The sequence below is a fragment of the Cyprinodon tularosa genome, unplaced genomic scaffold, assembly GCF_016077235.1.
Source record: "Cyprinodon tularosa strain WSP-4 unplaced genomic scaffold, ASM1607723v1 ctg467, whole genome shotgun sequence".
Taxonomy (NCBI): domain Eukaryota; kingdom Metazoa; phylum Chordata; class Actinopteri; order Cyprinodontiformes; family Cyprinodontidae; genus Cyprinodon; species Cyprinodon tularosa.
Window position 1 is genome coordinate 561,956 of NW_024039193.1, and position 24,120 is coordinate 586,075.

At 39.4% G+C, this 24,120-nt stretch overlaps 1 protein-coding gene and 1 pseudogene across 1 annotated transcript; both read left to right on the plus strand.

Annotated features, from left to right (window-relative positions):
• Positions 1-1,524: 1,524 nt before the first annotated feature.
• LOC119794091 (trace amine-associated receptor 13c-like) lies at positions 1,525-2,705 on the plus strand. The gene is made up of 2 exons (XM_038301443.1): positions 1,525-1,718; positions 1,864-2,705. The coding sequence occupies exons 1-2, from the start codon at positions 1,549-1,551 to the stop codon at positions 2,672-2,674; spliced, it is 981 nt and encodes a 326-aa protein (XP_038157371.1). The 5' UTR covers positions 1,525-1,548; the 3' UTR covers positions 2,675-2,705.
• A 15,404-nt stretch (positions 2,706-18,109) lies between these two features.
• On the plus strand, positions 18,110-20,751 carry LOC119794032 (annotated as a pseudogene).
• Positions 20,752-24,120: the final 3,369 nt, after the last annotated feature.

Below are 24,120 nucleotides of genomic sequence, written 5' to 3' on the forward strand. Positions count from 1 at the left end.
CAGAAACTGATTGAAATTATAGATTTTCCCACTATTATACCAAAACGTTACAGTTTCACGTTATCTTGAAAAATCTTTGCAAGAAACGAACAAGCAAGTGAATATGTACATTCCCTGAGTAAATATTCTGGCAACAAACTATACATTTCTCACTAGAAATGTAATCAAAACTCATTTTAATGCAAAAACAAACTCAAGTTATTAATCTTTCCACAAAAAAATGAGCGAATGTCGGCCATCTATATTTTTTTTTTTCTTCTCCCAGCTGGAATCTTGAAAGTCACGTGACTAGGACGTAAAACAATAGAAAGCGTATAGGCAGAAGAAATGTAACAGTACCACAAAAAAATGGCCATTAATGTACCTCCACTACGTTTTGCAGTGTGGACCAACGTAGTGGGGGTACATTTTCCGATGAGACTGGGTTGCCTCTGTCCCCCTCTGCAGAGAACCCACTCGTGACCAGTCCTGGACCTGATAACTCTGTGTGCTTTTCAGAACCCATTCGTGACCAGACAAACTCCCCTCTGGATCTGTTCATTCATTGTGCTTAAACATTACAATAAATCTTTGAACTTTTCTCCTGCCTCTGAGTGTTCTGCATGTGGGTTAGCCACCTGAAGCCAAACATGACAAGATCACTCGGGACAAACTCTTTAAACACTTCAAAATGTACGTATATGTATTAAATAATCATCAGACATGACAACAGATTTTGACAGAAATTATCTTACTCAGTCCAGAGAAGTTGCTGCGAGTTACAGAAGACAGCGCTTACCAACCGAGCTCACATCTTGTTGAAGTGGCCCCGATTCACTGTTAAACAAGCATTTTATAAAACTCCAGTATGCCATATAATAACATCTTTATGTCATACAAGTTTGTAAATGAGGAGACATCCACATCTCCAGCCTTATCAAAATACTCCACTATGTTTTCAGATCAACGACTCTCTTCTCATTTCATTCCCAAATCTTTGCCACATACATAAGGAAGATGACTTTTTTATCCTGACAGAAGAATTGTCCTAATTAGATAAACTATTTGGGAAAACATTAGTTGTGACACACAAAAGGCTGGTATTATTAAAGTTTGACTCACACATCAGTAAGAAGAATCGTAACGCTGGCAACGACTTTTGAATCACTCTGTCTGACCATCATCTCATGGCCAGTTTGCCTTGGGATACCCAACCAGAGACATTTAACCTCCCGATAACATAGCCTCAGATCACTTACAGGTTAAAAGAAAAAAAAGAATGTGCAAAAGTTTTAAAATGACTTAGCACTTTAATAAATTGCCCTATATGGTGTTATATCGACTGGAGAAATTTTAAACATTATCAAAGATATTCAGGTAAATCTTCATTTCTTTGTTGTTGTTATTTTGTACAACCAAAAGAAGCATTAAGAAGTTAAAATCCCAAAAAACAAAATAACCCTATATAAGGTTACCATGGGGAGAGAAATAGTAGGTGGAGAGAAGGGAGAAGAGTCAACTGAAACAGCCAATAGAGCCTCATTAGTGTCTAGAAGCTGCTTCTGCTTCATGATAATGGAGGAAACCGAGCTCTGCTTTCCACAGTTATTTAACAACTCCTGCAGCAGACCCAAACGTACTTACTATGAAACTATGATAATCTACATTCTGCTATCTTCCATCTCTCTGCTCACATCATCTCTAAATCTGCTGGTCATCATCTCTATCTCACACTTCAGGTTTCAAAGAGTTTGCATATTTGAGAATAGTGATTACAACTGCTTTGTTTTGGGGTTTTGTTGTACAGCGAATCTGGTTTTTATATGAATGATATTGGATAACACACTCTTGAAATGATAAATGTTGTTTTGTTTTTCTCCACAGGCAGCTCCACTCTCCCACTAACCTGCTCCTTCTTTCTCTGGCTGTCTCAGATTTCCTTATTGGTCTCCTCATGTTCTTTCAAATTGTTCTTATAAATGGCTGCTGGTTCCTGGGTGACATTGCTTGTGTCATATATCAGTACTTAGCTTATATTATTACAACAGCTTCAGTGGCAACCATGGTGATGATATCTATTGACCGCTTTGTAGCCATATGTCACCCCCTTCATTACAACACTAAAATAACACAAAAAAAGGTGAAGATCTGTGTTTCCCTGTGTTGGACCTGGCCTACACTCTTTCAGAGCTTAAATCTGATGGAGAACTTCAAACAACCAGGCATGTATAACTCCTGCTTAGGTGAATGTGTCATTGTCATTAATTACATTGCTGGTATGGCTGATCTTATTTTGTCCTTTGTAGTCCCCATCACTATAATAGTAGTTTTGTATCTCAGAATATTTGTGGTGGCAGTTTCTCATATTCGAACTAAACACTCTCACACTGCAGGATTAACCCTCCATGGTTCTGTAAATGTTAAGAAATCTGAGATTAAAGTAGCCGGGTCCCTCGGGGTTGTAGTTGTTGTGTTCCTGATATGTGTGTTACCATATTTCTGTGTCACACTTACAGGTCAAGATACTTTACTTAATGCCTCATCCTCTGCATTTGTGATATGTTTGTTCTACTTTAACTCCTGTCTAAACCCTATTGTTTATGCATTCTTCTACTCCTGGTTTAGAAAATCTGTGAAGGTCATTCTAACACTTCGGATTTTGCAGCGCAACTCCTGTGATATTAACATGCTGTAAAAACCATGCACTAAACCATTGTCATAAAGAGAATTTGAAACATCTTTCTTATTGGTTATCATGTTAAAATAGCATATAATGGAAAGTAATATTTTGTAATCAGTTGGTATACATTAAAATAAACAATAGTTTGATTTATTTAACACCTATAAATGATTGATATCCGAGAACAGTCACAGAAGAACAAGTGCAGTCCCTTGCCAAGAAGGCTAGGACAGAGTATGATGTCTAAAAGGAAACACAGCATTTTTCCAAAGGTTTCTGTAATTTGTAGTGTTTCACACATTAATGATTATTTTTTTAATTTATGAAGCATAGTAACAAGAAATGTGCATTGTACAATTGTTAGATAGGCTATATAAAATAAGTTCAGGGACAAGTGTCAGGGTTAAGGCCTTTTAAAATAATGAGCTGAAAATTATATTTTTGACCATAGAAAAAGCTTTATTATGTAGGTAAAAGTGTTTCACCACATTAAATCTGTTATGTAACTGCAGCTGCTGTTAGTGAAGAATTTTTGTCTGCTAAGAACATAAAACATTTCCAACATTCTAAGACTAACGGCTTGAGATCTTTTTTCCCAGCTAACTGATAATAATACAGTTAAAAGTTTTAGCTTTTTAAAGTTCAGTACTTCCATTATTCCTTAAATATGTAATGTATGTCATAGCTTTATCTAATCTCAAGAGATCATGACGATGGATCCATGAGCAGGAAAAATTATAAAAAATCTTATTTTTTTTAATTTACATGTCATTTACTGATTTGCATCTATGTAGTCAGCAGCATGAACGTACTCAAAATGACTACTAAACACTTATTATTAAACTTATCTTAACCTTTATTATTATACTCACCAGGTAAAATCAAACTCAACAGAGACAAAGTATTTTGAGTAAAAATGATTTATTACAATGAGAAAAAAAAAGGTTTGTCAAAACTAGACCTGTTCCTAAGCAATTTCCAAATACTCTTTAAACTTTAAAAAAGTTGAGGAGACAGAGTTAGACAATGGATGAGCACAAAGTGGAAAAAAGATCACTGTTAGCTTTGGAAAACTGCTAATAAACCTAAAATGTTTGGCTCTTCTCCTGAACTCTTTCCAGTGAACATGAAACAAACATGAAATAAAAGAAGCTTAAAATTAAAAACTGAGTTAAAAAGTTAGTTTCTCAATGCAAAAAGTTGCTTTACAAAATAACTGTGTCACAAAATAACCAACTATAAATTGTTTACCATTTTAACCAATTGTTACCATGGCGGCGATACAAACCAGACATCAAACCCACATCTATGATCACAAATGCCTGCTGGAGCTGCGGTCACAAAATGTTTTAAATAGAGACATTAATGACCGTTTGCAGAGTGCTATGGACAAATGTAAATAAAACAACAACGGAACATAACGGCCGGAGGAAGAGATGCGCGAGACGGAAAAAGCGAGGCTACAGAGGGGGTCTAATTGCGAAGCTTAGGAAAAATCCCCACGACTGCCGCCTCCATCAATCCTGCTCTCCAATGTCCGCATGTTAGAAAAGAAAATGGATAATCTCCGACTCTTCAAAGAAGGAGATTTGTAACTGCTGCACCATCACTTTGACGGAGTCTTGGCTGCATCCAGCAATACTATTAGCCTGGAGGGACTAATGCTATACCGCACCTATAAAAACAAAGAACTAAGCAATAAGACTTGGGGTGGTGGGCTCTGTATTTGCATCAACAACAGCTGGTGCAAGAGCGCTAGATCCATCGCCAGCTTCTGCTCTCCATACATCGAGTTTCTGACTGTTTACTGCAGACCGTTCTATCTGCCCAGAGTGTTCAGTGTGGTTAGCATCTGTGATGGGGTTCTTTGTTCTCCAAGAATTCCAGGCTTAGTCGGGTTACCGGTGTTGGTGGTTTATTCTGCTCATAAACTCAAAACAGGGTGCAAAAGAAACTATATACATTTACAAGGTCCTCTGGGCCTCAGCCTCCCTCCAGTTATCGGCAATGTAACAAAGAAACAGAAAAACAAAATGGCCGCTTTTCTTTCCACAGCCCTCAATAAATATTATTTCTAATTTCCTCACATAAATCAGTGTTGTCCATATATTATTACCTCCGCACACAATCAGAATTAATATACAAAAACACAGCTACTGGTTTCTGTGAACTATAAGGGAATTTTTTTCAAACCAGTTATAGTGGTGAACTACAGGGGCACCCCTTTCCACTTGCTTTACAGACCAACTGAATGTGTCAAAAACATCTTTAATGAGCCACTCAACACAGATTCCACTTAAAATTGTGTTTACACACTACACAACCCTAGATATAATGACCTGATTTTATGCAATATTATTAGGACATAGATAATTAGATAGATAAGCCACACCCCTGACATAAAAATATATTATAAGTACCAATAAGAACTGCAGGGACACTTAATATAAGACTTCAAAGAATGTCCCGAAAACACATTAGAGTGCCCTAATGAGCAGAAAATAGCTTAATTCAAACCCTGCAATCATGGTAATGTTCATTTGTCATGAACGCAGACAGGAACTACAAAAATCTCTTTCTAAATATGAAACAACAAATAACAGTCAAATAAGATGTCATCAGCAGTATAGTGCAGTTCTAAAACTAATTGGGGTCATGTTTAGACCTATACAAATTATAATGTGTTATGGAATAAACAAACAACACAACATTATCTTTTGCAATTTTTATTTTGGACCAATTAAAATTGGTACCTCTTTTCAAAAGGTGAAGTGAATTAAAAAAAAGGTGAAGTGAATAAAAAAAAAGAAAAAAAAAAACAATGTTCTACCTTGAAGCAAACATTATCAAACAGTTAGCTTCTAATAAAAGTTTTGTATTTATCAACAACCTGAAAACCAAACTGAATTTCTTTGCAAATGATTAGGTTCTGTTAAGACTCTTATCTCAATATTAATCTTGGACTTATTTAGAAACTCAGGGCATATCAAAAACTACTGCAAAAAACAATGCTGAAGCCTAAAAACAGAACACTTTTTCCACAGCACATAATAAAATTAGCCATTTATACCACCCTAAGAGCTGAACTTCTGGGTTTTTTTAAATAAAAGAAAAACACACTTTAAAGTAAAATTTTGTGCATCTTAGCTTATGATTTATCTTACATTTTTAGCTTGTTCTTTTTTCTTTATTTTTGAGACCCCACGATTTCTAAGAAAGTCTCTTATGTTTTGCAGGGAACGATTTTTTAAAACAGGATGTTCTGCCTTTTGACACTGCTGAATTTCAATAAAACTTGCCAGCTTCCCAGTGTCAATTTGCTTCTGAAAGTGTTTCATCACTGCTGCAATTTCTCTAGCGGACCAGGGCCGCTTTTGGTTTCTCTGAGGATGGTCCTTTTCCTTTTATGAAAAAGGACACAAATTTACTTTAATATTAGAAAACATATGTTGAAGTCTGCTGTAAGTATGTGATAAATTTTTCAATTTGATTTCTCAACTTGCATTTAGTTACCACGTGAATCAAAATAAATATGTATCCACCTAAAATCCTTTCTCCAATATTTTTAAATCATTCAATTGATTACAGAGTTGTGATACACTTCATTTATTACACTTTGTGTGCATTTGACATACCAGAGTTCCAGCTTCAATAATTCTATCACACAAGCTTCACTGTGTGTATTATATTTCACGCTTTATAATCTTTTTGTTACAGATCAGTTTGAATCAGGTAATGTCAACTAATGCTCTGAGTGGGTAATTTTCTGTTCGGCATGAGTGAAATGTTTGAAAACGCTAGAGTGGCACACTCTAGCAGCTCAACATTCCGTCCATAGACTTCCATTATAAATTTGGAAATCTGTAAAAATTGTTTAAAAGTTTGAAGCTTCACTGAAGCAAAACTGTAAATGTTAGCTGAAAGCCGAGTTAAACAATAATAGCAGAAAGATATGGAAACATTTTAAAAGTTGAATGGTGTTTCTAGCTCAAAGTTTGCTGAAGTAGTTAAAGGGCAAAGTAGCTGAAGATTTAGTGGAATTTTTGAAGTTTTACATGTATTTCAATGGGCCAAAAAAAGTCATAAAAAGCTAAATATAAAAAAAAGTATAATAGTTGAAGTTACCAAAAGTCATAGCATGCTAGCCCAGAAGAAGCTGAACGTTTTGATACCAAATTTGTTGAAATCGGATGAAGTATGAAGGAGTTGAAAGAGTCCGAAAAACGTAGGAAAGTGGAATAATAATAATAATAATAATAAAGAGAAACAGAAAAACAATAAGTGGGAATGCATAAGCATTCCCACTTATTGTTCTTATTGGGGAAAGGGAATCTTCAAGAAATTAACAAAAAGTAAAATAATTGTTTTTTTAAACAGAAAAAATAAATGATTGAAGGTACCTTGTGATGTCACTTCTCCTGAACCATCTGTAGCTGGATAAATAAGCAGAACATACATGTGTCTAATTTTAAAAACAATTTTGCTTTAGCTATGATTAAATTCATACCATCAGAAGAATCATTAGGTTCTTGATTTTTAGAGCACTGAGGAACATTCGCAAGTGGGGATGGGTCCCAATCAACCTCACTTTGTTCGCTTTCAGAGTCAGTCAGTTCTAACTTATCTAAAAAGAAAATTAAAACTAGTTCAGTAACAAATAGAGACACTAATCTAAACAAGTATATGGAACTTTGAAAAAAAACCTTCAATTTCAATTTCCTCCAATGTTTTGCCTTTCAGGTTTGCCAAGGTCCCCGTTTCCATTGCTAGAAGCAATTTAGACATTTTTGCCAGCTGAGTTGTAGCCTTTGGTACCCCTTTAATAATCTCTATGAACACGTATATCATGTCCAAGAAAGTCCGCAACTTGGTCCAGTTCGTGATTTTTTAAGTTTAATACATGCTTGCAACATGCTTGCGAAGCTGTGTTGATCTTAAAAGTTCAGGGTTTTGGGCACCACTGTCATTTGCATAAACCCTAAGACAGTCTTGCCCTCTGTAAGGGGTTAGACAGTTGGGTCTAGCGAAAAGAAAGGGGTTGTTATCTGGCATTCCACACTCTGATCTTCTGCTAATGAGCTGTGTGATGGCTTCAACAATGTCTGGTGATTAAAGCACAGCAACTTTTCGTCCCCTTTTTCCTTTAATTTCAACCCGGCTGAAATGGGCACAAAGTCGTTGTTTAAACTCTGTAAGACCAACTGCAACATCTTTATGCAAGGTAGTGGTGTCCCTCTCTAGAAAAGCAGACAGTAACATTTAAGAAACCACTCCACCTCTTGAACAAAATTTTTTCGGCCAATGTAGTTCTGCACAGTTCCTTATGCGGCTGCGGTGATGGTTCACTTCTCCAAGTCCCAGATGCTGAATTTGCTATCTTTTCCAAATGGCGGTGAAGACGCTGAACATCCTCAGTGAAAGGGAGTGTAGAAGGATTGTTAAACCGCTTGTCACTTAAGGTGGTTAAAGCTGTGTGAGACACGAGTTCAGACCACTTAGACGTGATGAGCAATTTGAAGGCCTCACATGACTTTCTAAGCTCATTGTCCCCCGATACTAAAGCTGTGCAGCATATAAGGTCGCTGATCTTGTGCAACGAGTGTCCTAATTTCAAAGCAAGGCTAGGAGGTTCATATGAATGACTGTCTTCATCAAAGCCAGATACTCTCTTGACTGCTTGGATAAGTACATGGAAGTTTGACGGCCTGACAGCATCTTCAATATTGTAGATAGAAAACTCTTTGCGCAGGATTGGCAGAAGTCTTCCAACTTCACAAATTTTTTGCCAGATATACTCATGCTTGGAGGGATCTTGACCATGTTTATTAAAAAATGATTGTGCACACACACACAGTTAACCCCACTGAAATATTAAGTGTGCACCCTCAATACACCAGTAGGTAACCAGGAAGAGCTTGTGTGTGTTTAGTTAATGAACCGGGACTGTAGGGCTTAGTGCGAGTGTATCGGTCCTCACGCAAAGTTAGCGAGGTGGTATCAGTGACAAGCCAGATTCATCACATCATCCGCTACCTCCCCTAGGTTGACAATGTTGGCAACCGAGAGAGATAGTCAGCCACAATGTTTGTTTTTCCTGGACGATGGCGAACCTGAAATTTAAATGGTTGTAGTGACAGATACCAGCGTGTGAGTCTGCTATTGTGATCTTTCATTGAACTGATCCAGGTGAGGGCACAATGATCTGTCTCTAGATCAAATTCCCTCCCCAGCAGATAGTAACAGAGACTTTCTGGGGCCCATTTTACTGCCAATCGTTGGACAGCTGGAGCTCTTTTCAGGATCTCTAGGTGTCATTGCAACCTGGAGCTCCTGAGGAGCATTGTGACCAAGTCAGCCGACACCCCTGAAGGCCCAGGGGCAGACTCCATGTGCAGCTTCATCTCGCCAGATGACATTTCTGTATCATATTCAGTTTTCTAGGCCCCTGTTGCTGCTGCCACCGACACTGGGAAAGTGTTGGTTTGAGACCACCGTCTAGGCCGCCCTGGGCCCCGAACCGCTTTCTTTTCACGGCTTGTCATCCCACTTCTGACACCACTGCTGTTTATGTGCCTCCCAGTGCTAATACAAAAGAGGCAGTGAAGACTCTATGCAAGGCTATCTCTGAGCTCCAATCTGCACACAGAGGGTGTTTTCATAATTGCTGAGGATCTTAACCAGGCTAACTTGAAGACTGTTCTCCCTTACTTTCAACAACAACATGTGGACTTTGCAACTCGGGCTGAAAACACTTTAGACCTGGTTTTACTCTAATATCAACAATGCATTCAGAGCAGCCCCCCGCCCCCACCTCGGTTCATCAGATCAGCTATCTGTCAAACTTATCCCTGCATATAAGCCCCAGCTGATCAGGGCTAAACCACCAGTTTAAGAGTTCCAAGTGTGGTCTGAGGGCGCCATGGAGAAACTCCAAGACTGTTTTGAATGCTCTGACTGGTCTGGACTGATCTTCAAGGCTGCAGCAACATCTGACAACTTATTAAATATTGCTGAGTATGCCATGACTGTGTCAGCCTACATTAACAAATGCATTGAGGAAGTGAGCATTGAAAAGAACATCACCACCCGGGCCAACCAATGACCCTGGATGAATAGAGAGGTTTGGGAAATGCTAAAAGCATGGAAAAGGGCTTTCAAGTCTGGTGATAAAGAGGCACTGAGAACAGCATGTGCCAACTTAAACCATGCCATCAGATGAGCAAAGCAGAACCACAGCCAGAAGATCCAGGATCTTTTCCATGATGATAGTAAAGCCAGGAGGATGTGGAAAAGCATTCGGATGATCACGGACTACAACCCCCCCCTGGTAGATGCAGCAAACAATGACTTCCTAAATAAACTGAACAACTTCTTTGGAAGGTTTGAATCACTAAACAGCACTCCAACAGTGAAAGGTTTCCCACCAGGGGGAGGAGGCACTAAACCTGGATGTAGCTGAAGTGAGGGCCTGATAACATACCTGTTAACATACCTGATAGGAAAACTGGAACAGCTGGGTTTCAATACACCCCTCTGCAATTGGCTGCTAGACTTCCTCACCAAAAGGCCTCAGTCAGTCTGGGTCTGAGAGAACACCTGTGATGTCATCATCCTAAACACAGGCTCCCCTCAGGGCTTCGTCCTGAGCCCCCTGCTGTTCATCCTCATGACACCTGACTGCGTCCCCAGGTTAATCACCAATCAAATCGTGAAGTTTGCAGACGACACCATGGTAGTGGGCCTTATCACAGACGACAACGACCGGAACTACAGAGAGGAGGTGGAGCAGCTGGTGGACTGGTGCAAAGATAACAGCCTGATTGTGGAAAAGACGAAGGAGATCATGGTGGATTTCAGGAATAACCGGCCTAACCACGCTCCACTTGTCATCAACAGCTCAGCTGTAGAGGTGGTCAGCAGCACCAAATTCCTGGAGGTGCACATCCCAGACACTCTCAACTGGAATGTAAACACCACCATACTGATCAAAAGAGCACAAAAGCACATGTACTTCTTGTGGAGGATGAGGAGAGTCCACCTGCCCCCACCCATCCTCCCCACATTCTACAGAAGCACCATAGTGAGCGTTCTGATCAGCTGTCTCATTGTGTGGTGTGGAGGCTGCAGCGCCTCAGACTGGAAGGAGGTGAGAAGAGTGGTAAGAATAGCAGAGAAGATAGTCGGGACTCCTCTTCCCTCCATTAAAGACATGTCACCCCAGTGCTGCGTGTCCCGAGCCTGTAACAGCATCAATAACCCCTCACACCCCCAACATGGACTGTTCTCCCTGCTGCTCTCTTGAAAGAGACTTTGAAGCATTAGATGCAGCTCCAGCAGATTCCGGAACAGTTTCTTCCCCACTGTCATTAGACCACCTGTTATATAAAATGGGTTATAAAAAAAAACAAACCCTGAATGTTTGAACTGTAACTATACACTCATATGTTTACGTCACTTTTTATTCCATCAAACTGATTTTATCACTGCTGCTTAACTTATGAAGGCTGCACTTTTAAAAAATGAAATAGTCCAGAGAACTGTACTTAACAAAAATCTTTTTGTTCTTTAAGTCTCTATAATTGTTAAATATTTTAATAAATAAAAATCTTGAAATTTAATTAAAAAAAAAATATTTTTTAATATTTTAATTTCATGGAGATACAGTTTTACTTAAAGTTATAGTTGAGGATGTCCTTTTTTCTGGGTGGATCATCTAAATAAGTGGTTGTCATGGTCTTGGTTCTGTTATGTTTTACTTTGCTCCATGTTTTCTAGTTTTTTGGTTTAATTCATGTTTTGTTGTATTTTCTGGATATATGTGTTCTTAGGTTTTTATTTTTTGCCCTCTTGTGTTGTTGTTGTCTTGTGTTCCTTCGCTTCTTAGACTGCTCTCTTCCCACCGGCTCCCATTCTGATTGTTAGCCCTCTCTTTGTTCAGTCCTCCATAAATACTTTCCTTGTGCAGTTCTTCAGAGCTGGTTCCTCGTCATACCTCGTCTTACTCTGTCCTACCTCGTCCTACCCTGGCTCCTCGTGATTATTTTACCCTGATGTCTCCATGGTTCTGGTTTGTGTTACATTTTAAGTTGGATTTTGGAATGCTGCCTCTGTTAAACTGTTTTCTCTAATAAATGTCATGTAGGGAGGACAGATGGACCCAGTATTCAAGGAGAGACAGTCAGTAGGAAAGTTCAAACGTTTATTAAATAAAACAGACAAAGCAAAAGCGGAGCTGTGGCTCACGGACACTGCAGGTGAGGAGGCGGGGGTACCGCCCAATCTCAGACACTCTGGTTTAGCAGTCCAGACCAAGAATGTCCCAGTGCTGCAGTTCTAGAGGTCATGCTGGAAGCCGGTCCTGGTCAGGGATCCAGAACAGACAGAAACAGACAGGAACAGGCAGGATTCAGATCAGGCAGGAGCAGAAACAGGTGGCAGGATCCAGACTTCCAGGCTTCCAGGCATCCACAGGCTCCCAGGAGGGTTCAGAGTCTGACTAGGACCAGAAGCATGACCAGGTGGTCATGCACAGGAGAAGACAGGATCAGGTGCAGACAGGCAGGATCAGTTGAAGAGGGTAGCCGAGACAGGACGTAGAACCGGAACTTGAAGCAGGACTTTAAACTGGTCTCCTCCCTGGAGCCAGGCTTACTTTGATAAAAACTGAACCTCCCCACATATTGAGCCAAAAACCCAGAGGACTCCACGGGGGAGGAACAGTGGACGATCAGGAGACGAGACAAACACTAAAACCCTCTTTCCACTGGCAGCTAGGATCCAGGACATGAACCATCAAACTGAAATGACAGACTAACAAAAACACAAGCAATGATCTGGCACTGAATGCTCAGGCTGAACTGAATATAAACCAGAGGAAACAGGTGAGAGGAATAAATTATAATTGAGGCAGGGAGGAAAAATGGCAGGTGAGAGGAATTACTAATTAGGGAGGAGCAAACAGGCCAGATCATGACAATAAAACTGCAAAAAGTCACCTCAGCCTCTCTGACTCTGCATTTGGGTCCTCAAACCTCAACCTAACCCTGAAAGTGGTCCTCCTACTGTAATTATCAATCATTCTGTTGATATGTTTAAATAATGTCATCCTACGTGCTTGTCCCATAGCGGAAGAAATGCTAATCTTTTTTGGAAGGACTTGTATGAGTGATAAAAACAGCCACTTTTAAACAGAACGTGCACAAGAACAAATGGGCTTGTGCATGCTCTCGCACACATATAATATGCGTTCTCCCTCTCAGGAACAGGTACATAATTTCAAAGTTTGAACTCTCTTGATAAAATGACGGCAGAAATTTCATTGTAAGGTCTACTTTTTCACATTGTTAGCCAAATTTTTAGGTCAAACAGAACAATGGTTTCACCCGACCCTATAATTTAGATGTAGAAATGTAATCTAACAAAGGACTAAGACTAAGACTGAGTATTATTTCAGTCTAGCCCAGAGGTTGGGGATTAGCGGACGGCGGTCCTGATCTGGACCCACCCGCTGGCTAATCCGGACCCAACCTTTAAAACATTTATAAACCACATGTTGTCTGAGGGCAGTGTCCAACTTCACTTGTGCCACTTCTCCTGTTACCCTGAAATCCCACATCCTCCGTCTCCGCTCCAGACCGCCTGCGCAAAGCCTACAGCATCCGCTGGTCTTCCTGCATTGCTGCGTTCCAACTTCTCCTCGGAGCTCAAGGAGAGTATGCATGATATTATTTTTAAATTTGTCGGAGCAAAACATGCAGAAATTAACGGTTAATTTAATATGACATAAAAAAATCCCCATCAGCATCCAGCATATTTGCGGTTTCTGATGGAGATAAGAAATCTGCTTGCTGGTCTGTTGAAGTGCCAATTGTCATGATTTATCTAAGATCTGACCCACATGCAGAAGACCAAACAGAGAGACCAGGTAAAAGTTTAACAGGTTTTATTTTGAATAGGTTGAGAAGAGTTCAGTGCTGCTCTTAACACTGCCGAATCGGGACTGATAAGTAAAGGGAAAGATTCTGCGGTTAGTTCAGGCTCACTGGGAAATTTGTGTCTTTGACTTGAAGAAGGGAATTAAGGCAACAGGACTCACGTTTTCAGAAAAAGGTGTCTCTTGTTGAATCCAGTCAGTGTGGGCTGTTCCAGTAAAGACTTTCTCGTTGGAGGGTGGACAGGGTTTAACCAGGTTGAGGTGTTTCCTTGAGGAACGGAGGAGCTGACTGCCACTTAGATTTCCTGCTGTACTTGAACGGTTTCTTGTGGAGATAAATCCCCTGCTCAGAGAGAAGCCCAAACAATCCTTGGGGAAAAGTTGATCCAAATCACCAGTTTGAATCTTCAGCTCAGTTTGACGCTCAGAGAATCCTTCCAGGGGGGGGGGAGGTCCAAAACATCTAGTTTGCAGGATGACTTCCTGCCGAGAGGCAAAGACAAAAATAAGGCTAACAAGGTTAAGACTCAAGTGGCAAAAATTCAGTTTGACTCAGCGAAACTCAGCTTGGCTAGAGTACCCAAAACTGACAAACACTCTGGCCTCGAGGTAGTGGCAGTCAGCAGCTTAAGAGTCCTCAGGTAATGAGGCAACAAGCTGCAGGTGTGCAGGGAGGCCCAATGAGGACGGGCACCACCTGGTGGAAGAGAAAAGGAAACACAAAAACAACCCACAAAAACTGGATTCCTGACACCAATAGTTTGCATCCAATCTTTTAAATAATTGGTGTTAGTTTTTCAAATATATAAGAATTATGCTCTAATTTGTAGTTACTATATTTTAATTTGACAAACCGGATCTTCTCGCTTTTATGTTTCCAGTTCGGTGCGATTGCAATAGCGGATCTTGACCGGAGCGGAGCCTGCACATTTTGAGTATGTGTGGCTCAACCTGCTGCTCTGAATCCGGATTCTCCACCATGAACATAATCAAAAATAAATATCAATCCAGACTCATAAATAAGCACTGTGATATGTGCTTAAGAATGGCTTTGTCTCCATTCAAACCCCGGTTTAAAGCCTTGCAGGGCAGCCTAAAGCCAACTGCTCTCATTAAGCCATAAAAAAAAGAAAAAAAAGAAAAAAAACTTTCATTTCAGGTGTTTTATAAAATATGTGAATCAGGAAATTATCTTTAAACCAAACTGAAAGGTTGTTGTTCTCTACTTCAAAAAACACTTTAGATTTTAAAATGCAAAAATTTTCTATTTTTTTTTTTTAAGAATTCACTGTATAATATGAATGCATAAATACCTGATTTTATTTCAGTGTTAAATTCTTTTTAAAGTCACAGTTTAAAATTAAAAATGGCTCCAGACCTTTACTGGTTGATGATTTTATTTATTCGGACCCCGCAGATTTTTTATTAATTATCCCTGGTGTAGCCTTTTTTGACAATGCACTCACCTGAAAACTCAAAAATGCAGTTAAATGACTGGAGAGAGGACCTACAAATTAAAGTCTTGGAAGACCACTGGGAAGCTGTGCCAGGCAAAAACTGTGAGTACACTTGTAAAAAGGATACCTTTTAAATGGATAATGCAGATGTAGGTTACACCGGCAAAATGAAACAGATACAGTAGTAGTGATTCAAAATTTCCTCACTTTCCTTGATGGACCCTTGGCTGGTCTGCTACAATTCCTTTATAAACATCTAAAATATTCTTTCTGTCATGATATGTTGACTTTAATATCTAAAAATAAGCATTATCTCCTGGTCAAACCCATTAAGTCAGAGTAAAAAAATATGTACGCCCATAAGAAGGCTGGAAGTTGGAGGGGATTTTGCTGCCATTCGGCTGCATCAGCTGGCTTTAGACTAGGAAGGGCCATTTTGATTGGCTGCTGCTGTACAACGACAACATACCAGACATTTGCAAAAAATATATGTGGAGGATAAAGGAATGCTACTTCATTGTTTGTGACAATGTTAGAAGATTATATTTTTCTGGGAAGAGTTAGTAGCAACATAAAAAATTGCAAAACCAATTGCATCGAACCCCCTTTTTTTGTCTGTGTGTGCGAACCATCTCAGAGAGGCTTGCTTTCACATCAATGATACAAAAAAAGAAAGCTTGTCCACACACTTTAAAGTGAAGAGTAGATCAATACTAACTATGTGTTACAAAACTTTAAAGGCAAGAGCTGTGAATAACTTTGCTGTGTCGAACAGCTTAGCCTGATTGACTGTAAACACCTTAACACTGCAGCTAATGTAAGTGAATTATTTTTATAAGACAGCTGATCTTATCTGTGCTTCAGTCTTTTCTTCATGGGACATATGCAGTAATTCTGATAGTGTGCTCATGTTTAATTGATTTTGTTAGTGGCAGCCTGGTTCATCACAGCAGAGTGAAGCAGCTCATGCTAAATGTGAGGTGTTGGTGTACTTTTTGGATTGTTTATTGAACGGTTGTTTACAGTTCAGGGTTTCCAGCCATCCCTTGAAAAACTGGATTGTTCCATATTTAGGAACAGTGTTCTGTGCTCTGTATTGAGATAATAAGAGAGGGATTTCTGATGGGATAAATAAATGTATATTATTGTTTTTTAAGACATAAATAAATGGCTGTGAGTTATCTGGTCAACCTGCTCCTGTTGTGTGCTCTTCTCACTTAGGCTACAAACTGCTAGGAGCAGTCTGTAGCAGCCCATCAGTCAAAGCTACGGTCTTTATATTATGTATTATTCTGCACTCCTAAACAACAACTTTACAAACACTAACTGGTTGCCATAGTTGCGGGTTGTGGGGGTACAGCCTTCGGCCGGATGAGGGCATGAAAAGCCAAAACAGCAAAGATGTAGCTTAGAGAAATGAAGGGTTTTTGCTTGATCTAAGAGGAACTTTCCTGCTAAAACTGATAAAAACATTCTCTGGGAGCCTCATTGTTAATATTTTTTTTTATTTTCCAATGTAGCATAATATAGGTCCTTTGGGATTTAGATTAAGATACACTCACCGGCCACTATATTAGGTACCCCATGCTACTAACGGGTTGGACCCCCTTTTGCCTTCAGAACTGCCTCAATTCTTCGTGGCATGGATTCAACAAGGTGCTGGAAGCATTCCTCAGGGAGTTTGGTCCATATTGACATGATGGCGTCACACAGTTGCCGCAGATTTGTCGGCTGCAAATCCATGATGCGAATCTCCCGTTCCACCACATCCCAAAGATGCTCTATTGGATTGAGATCTGGTGACTGTGGAGGCCATTTGAGTACAGTGAACTCATTGTCATGTTCAAGACACCAGTCTGAGATGATTCCAGCTTTATGACATGGCGCATTATCGTGCTGAAAGTAGCCATCAGACGTTGGGTACATTGTGGTCATAAAGGGATGGACATGGTCAGCAACAATACTCAGGTAGGCTGTGGCGTTGCAACGATGCTCAATTGGTACCAAGGGGCCCAAAGAGTGCCAAGAAAATATTCCCCACACCATGACACCACCACCACCAGCCTGAACCGTTGATACAAGGCAGGATGGATCCATGCTTTCATGTTGTAGACGCCAAATTCTGACCCTACCATCCGAATGTCGCAGCAGAAATCGAGACTCATCAGACCAGGCAACGTTTTTCCAATCTTCTATTGTCCAATTTCGATGAGCTTGTGCAAATTGTAGCCTCAGTTTCCTGTTCTTAGCTGAAAGGAGTGGCACCTGGTGTGGTCTTCTGCTGCTGTAGCCCATCTGCCTCAAAGTTCGACGTACTGTGCGTTCAGAGATTCTCTTCTGCCCACCTTGGTTGTAACGGGTGGTTATTTGAGTCACTGTTGCCCTTCTATCAGCTCGAACCAGTCTGGCCATTCTCCTCTGACCTCTGGCATCAACAAGGCATTTCCGCCGACAGAACTGCCGCTCACTGGATGTTTTTTCTTTTTCGGACCATTCTCTGTAAACCCTAGAGATGGTTGTGCGTGAAAATCCCAGTAGATCAGCAGTTTCTGAAATACTCAGACCAGCCCTTCTGGCACAAACAATCATGCCACGTTCAAAGTCACTCAAATCACCTTTCTTCCCCATACTGATGCTCGGTTTGAACTGCAGGAGATTGTCTTGACCATGTCTACATGCCTAAATGCACTGAGTTGCCGCCATGTGATTGGCTGCTTAGAAATTAAGTGTTAACGAGCAGTTGGACAGGTGTACCTAATAAAGTGGCCGGTGAGTGTATATGTTAACGTTCAGATTTATGATTGTATACTTATTTAGATTTATGATTTATATTTCATTTCAACATTTATATTTATATTTTAGCCCCTAAATATTATAAAAAAAGCATTTGCAGTATAGTGAAGAAACAAAATTTTCATACTAAACATTATCACCTTACATAGAGTAAGTCCATGGGGACAGAAATATGAGGTGGAGAGAAAGGACAAGAGTCAGTAAAAAGGCTTCTGGAGCCTCATTGGAGTGCAGGAGTCACGACATCTCCATAAAAAAATGGAGGAAACTGAGCTCTGTTTTCCACAACTCTTCAACATCTCTTGCAGCAGTACAAAACGCCCTCACTATGAAACAACGATAATCTACTTTGTGCTATCCTCCATCTCTCTGCTCACCTTATCTCTAAATCTGCTGGTCATCATCTCCATCTCACACTTCAGGTTTCAAATGAGTTAGCAAATATTTACATAATACTTGTAACTGCTTTTAATTATTTTGAGGTTTTGTAGTATAGCACAACTGCTTTTATACGAATAATAAGAGATAGCAAACTCTAGAGATGATGCATCTGCTTTTGTTTTTTTTCACTGGCAGCTCCAGTCTCCCACCAACCTGCTCCTTCTTTCTCTGGCTGTGTCTGATTTCTTTATTGGCCTCCTCATGTTCTTTCAAATTCTTCTCACAAATGGATGCTGGTTCCTGGTAGGGGTGTAAATCACATCCATCATGGCGATTCGATTCAGTATCGATTTCCTGACCCAACGATTCGATTATTTTCGATACTGAAGAATACACCACGATTCGATTCGATTCGATTAATCGATTAATTGGTTAATTTTTAATTTTTTTTTTTTTTAACACCTTACAGGCTAAACAAAATTTCAAGTTTGAAATAAATCAATGAAAGCTGTAATATCATTATGCATTTTCTTTAGAAACAACAGCAAATAACAGAAGTAGAAAAGTTGCATCAAAAAATACTGCAAAAATACTGCACAATATCAGTGTAATAAGTTCAATGCAATACCTTGGCTCCAGAGAAACTGTCCAACATATTTTTTTTGAATGTAATAAATATACTCAGGAAAGAGAGATGTTGCGTAGAGAGTTAGACAGGAATAAAAATAAACTAGATATAAGGGAATTGTTTCAAAGGTCATCTGGGGATGTAGTTTTTGGTAGTAATTTTAATTTTCTAAGAAGAACGGGTATTTTAGGGAGAATATAATAGTTTGTCTGGTCCATACTCCATTCTGGAAGGTGGCGGTAATGCACCTATAAGTTGTTTGCCAACCGCCATTAAAAAAAAAGAAGAAGAAGTGACGACGTCACCGCCCCTTGAGAAACGCTCCGCTGCACCTCTCCCAGATTGTAGCTGACCGCAAACAGTGCAGCAGACAGGAGGCCGGCTTGTTTTGTTTTTATGACCGAAATTGCGGAAAACAACTCGTGAAGTTTGACCCGCTAGAAGAGCGAGGTGCGCGAGACAGCTGGGACCCTTTTTCCAGCTGGATCTCCGCTCTCTTTGGCCCTCATGTCCCTGCGTCGTCGGACTAAACTCGTCCCCACTTCCTCGCCGCCTCGGCCGTATCTAGACCCACAGTGTGTAGCTCAGACCACGCTTCAATACTGAGCATAATTTAAAAATGTCTGTGTGAAGCTTGCTGCAACACACTGCTGTAAGAGTATAACCAGGAAGCGCGGTAGGAGGGCAAAATAGGTTTAGCGGCACCGCAGCACGGGAGGGAGAATTATGCCCAGGAGCAAATGGATAGAAATAGACTGGAGAAAAAAAAAACATGAATTGATTATCTTGCGGACGTGTCGATGCATCGGATCGTCGGCTTTTGGATCGATGCATCGATACAAAACGATTATTATTTACACCCCTAGTTCCTGGGCGATATTGCCTGTGTCATCTATTCACATTTTTCTTACATTATTACTGCAGCCTCAATCGGTACCATGGTGATGATATCTGTTGACCGTTATGTAGCTATATGTTACCCCCTTCATTACAAAATGAAAGTAACACAGAAAAAAGTGAAGATATGCGTTTGCCTGTGTTGGACCTGGTCTGTAGTGTTTCAGAGCCTTAATCTGATGGAGAACTTCAAACAACCAGGCATGTATAACTCCTGCTTAGGTGAATGTGTCATTGTGATAAATTACATTGCAGGTATGGCTGATCTTATTTTGTCCTTTATAGTCCCCATCACTATAATAGTAATTTTGTACCTCAGAATATTTGTGGTGGCAGTTTCTCAGATTCAAGCTATACACTCTCACACTGCAGGATTAACCCTCCATGGTACATGGTACATTTTGTAAATGTTAAGAAATCTGAGATTAAAGTAGCCGGGTCCCTTGGGGTTATAGTCATTGTGTTCCTGATATGTGTACTACCATATTTCTGTGACACACTTGTAGGCCAAGATACTTTACTCAACGCCTCATTCTCTGCTTTTGTGTTATGTTTGTTCTACTTTAACTCTTGTCTAAACCCTATTGTTTATGCATTCTTCTACACCTGGTTTAGAAAATCAATTAAGTTTATTTTAACCCTTCGGATTTTACAGCGTGATTCCTGTGATATAAACATGCTATAAAAACCATTTACTAAACCATCGTCAAAAAGACAATTTAAACCATATTTCTTAATGGTTATCAAAACAGAAAAGCATGACATAAACAAATGCAAGTATGCAAATTTTTCTAAAACTAGATTTTCTTCATAAAGTTCCTCCTGTTTTTAGGATCTAATTTTAAAAGAAAGTGTAGATTGTCCCTGGCATTAGCACTTCTGTTCTCAATTATAGTATACAATATATCTCATATTATCTTTTGGGATTCACTCTGACATAAGAAAAGGGAAACAACTAAACTCTGAGCTGGCAGCAAGCCTTTTTTCAGCAGGGACACATAGATTTGGGTGAAATTAATCAGATTGATTATAGATTAATTTGATCTTCACACATCAAACAAAATATGTTGTACATGTGGCATAGATATGATCTTTGGATAAATTAAATAAATCTAAAATCATTGTTTGTATTTCTTGTTTTTATTTCAAGTCACACAAAGCATAGGCTAAGCATTTCATTTTACTTAACTGTAAAATGTATGTAATGGAAAGTAACATTTTGTAATCAGTTGGTATTACATTATGTTAGGTTTAAACACGAAACACCTTATTCAACCTGCACAAAAGAAAGACACAGAGAATTTAGTATAATTTACTTGCAAGGAGAGGGGGTCAGAAACTGCATTCAGTTACAAACTCCAACCCACTCTGAAGCAGTTTCCGCTCTCTCCAAGCTTTTATTAAGGAACTCCCTGACTACAAATGTGGTTCCGACTGCTAAAAGGGAGGAGGGGGTGAAACCAGTCGGAACCAGAAGTTCTGCATAACATCATACAATATCATAAGATAAGGAGAGCCTCCACTCCTTATCCGGTGCTAGTGTGTGCAGTTCCCAGTGTTCTCCTTGACCCCGACTAGTCTTCCTGCACACACTAATAACAAGCATTAGTAACACAGCAAATAAAACATTTCAACACTCTGTGTAATACAAGTAAACAGGAATATGCAAATGTGTAAATATGAATGTATAAGTATAATATGATTAAAGTAGAATAACTTGTACAATTAATCCAACACATTAAAATAAACAACAGTTAGATTTATTTAACACCTATAATTCATTGATATTCGAGAACAGTCACAGAAGAACAAGTGTAGTTCCTTTGCCAAGAAGGCCAGGACACAGTATGATGTCTAAAACTGAAAAACAGCATTTTTCCAAAGATTTATTGTCATGATGGGTTTACTGAGAGGCCCAAGATGCAGAACACAACGGACTCCGGGGAAAAGTTAACAAGTTTATTGTTACACAAGCACGTAGTAAATGTACAGTTTGCTGGTTCTGGCCTGGGGACTGGTTCACTGGAGTCTGTGAGGGAGACAGTTCAGTTAGCGTTGGCTTGGTTGGAATTGATCTTGAGAGATTCAGGTTTGTACCTTGAGATGCGGAGAAGAGACTTTGGGAGAGGAACTGTTGGGTCCGGAGATGGTTTGAATCAGCAGAGTCCGATAACTGTTTCAGCGTCTTACTTCTAGTGAGGGTGTTGACCTTGGTTTGAGTTCCCAGCTCTAAATCCAGAGCTGCTTGGAAATCCAGAAGAGAGTCTTCAGGTTTGGCTCAGAGGGCAGGCTCGGCAGGTTAAGCTCTTCCAGAGCTTCACAGGAGAAAAACAGGTAACCTGGAAGCAGAGACAAAAAGGTTAGAATCCAAACTGGACTCAGAGATAGCAAAGTTCTCAGGAGGTTCTAGGCTTAGGTGCCAACCAAACTGATTAAACACTGCGGCGTTGAAGCAAGGTCTGAAGACCGCTTAAGTACTGTGGTCCTCCTGATGAGATGATCAGTCACAGGTGTGCAGGCAGCTCAGCTCAGGAGGATCCACGGCGGACTCTGCTGGAGGAAGGTGGAACTTCTCCAGCTCCCAACATTTATGTAATTTGTTGTGTTTTACACATTAATTATTATTTTTTTCTTTGATGAATGATAATAAAGAAAAATCTGCATCGTACAATTGTTAGCTATATATAATAAGTTCAGGGAGAAGTGTTAGGATTAAGTCCTTTTAAAATAATGAGCTAAAGATTATATTGTTGACCATAGAAAAAGCTTCATTAGGTAGGTAAAAGTGTTTCACCACATTAAATCGGTTTTATAACTGCAGCTGCTGTTAGTGAAGAACTATTGTCTGCTAAGAACATAAAACATTTCCATCATTCTAAGACTAACAGCTTGATATGTTTTGTCCCAGCTGACTGATAATAATAGAATTACAAGTTTTAGTTTTTTAAAGTTTATTCCTTCCATTATTCCTTAAATATGTAATGGATGTCATACTGTAGTTTCATCTAATCTGAAGAGATCCTGACGATGGATCCATGATCAGGAAATTTGATTTAATTTACATTTTATTTACTGACTTGCATCTACGTAGTCAGAAATATTGCTTTACAGCAGCACGATTTACTCATAATTACACTTATTATTAAACTTATCTTACTCTTTATTATTATAATCACCAGGTAAAATCAAACTTAAAGGAGACAAAGTATTTTGGGTAAAAATTATTTATTAGAATAAGAAATAACAAAAAAATAGGACTTACAAAACAAATTAATACCTAGACCTGTTCCTAAGCAATTTCCAAATACTTTTTAAACAAAACAAATTTGAGGAGACAGAGTTAGACAATGGATGGGCACAAAGTGGAAAAATTATCACTGTTAGCTTTGGAAAACTGCTAATAGACCTAAAATGTTTGGCTCTCCTCCTGAACGCTGAACTCTTCCAGTGAACATGAAATAAATATGAAATAAATTTAGCTTAAAATGAAAAACTGAGTTAAAAAGTTAGTCACTGAATACAAAAAGTAGCTGTACAAAATAAATGTGTCACAAAATAATAGACAATAAATTGTTTAATTAATAAATATTTCAATAAATAAAAATCTTGAAGTATAATTAAATGAGAAATATTTTTGAATATTTTAATTTCATGGGGATATCTTTTTACTTCAAGGTATAGTCGAGGATGTCTTTTTTCCGGGTGGATCATCTAAATAAGTGGTCCTCCTACAGTAATTTGCTTAATTTTAAGTTCAATGCCCATCCAGGTTAGCCTCGTGAGACCATCCTGATCTTGTAAGCTTTCGAGGTTTCAATCGCAGATCAGTCTGGAGACTCTCCGTTAAAGAAAATTTGGAGCCGTTCACCAAACGAACGTCCAATCAGCGTTGGCTTTGAGGCGGGTTGAGGTGTGACACAAAGAGAAGCGGGACAGTGCAGTCTAAAGAACATGGCGGCTTCAGCCGAAGAAACTAGCGTTAGCGTGGCTATCGAGCAAGTTTTAACGGAATTACACAGTATTTTTTCACTGAAAGAAGAGCAAAACACTGCTCTAGAGGCTTTTCTTAGAGGAAAAGATGATTTTGCTCTTCTCCCGACTGGTTTCGGCAAGAGTAGCCTGGCTTGTGGTTGTGTTTTTGTCGTCGCTCTGTTAGTACGTCATATGCTTTGTTGTTCTGATTGGTTTATTTGGCCTGTCTATCACCAACATTGGCCAATCAGCTAACCAGTATTTTCGCCCCTTCCCAAAATTACTTCAACGGAAGGTTTCCAGATGGATATGCGGAGCAAATCCATCTGGCGGAGTCAGGTTACATCCAGTAAGGATGTCATATTAAAGTTGTGAATTTATGATTTATATTTCTGATACT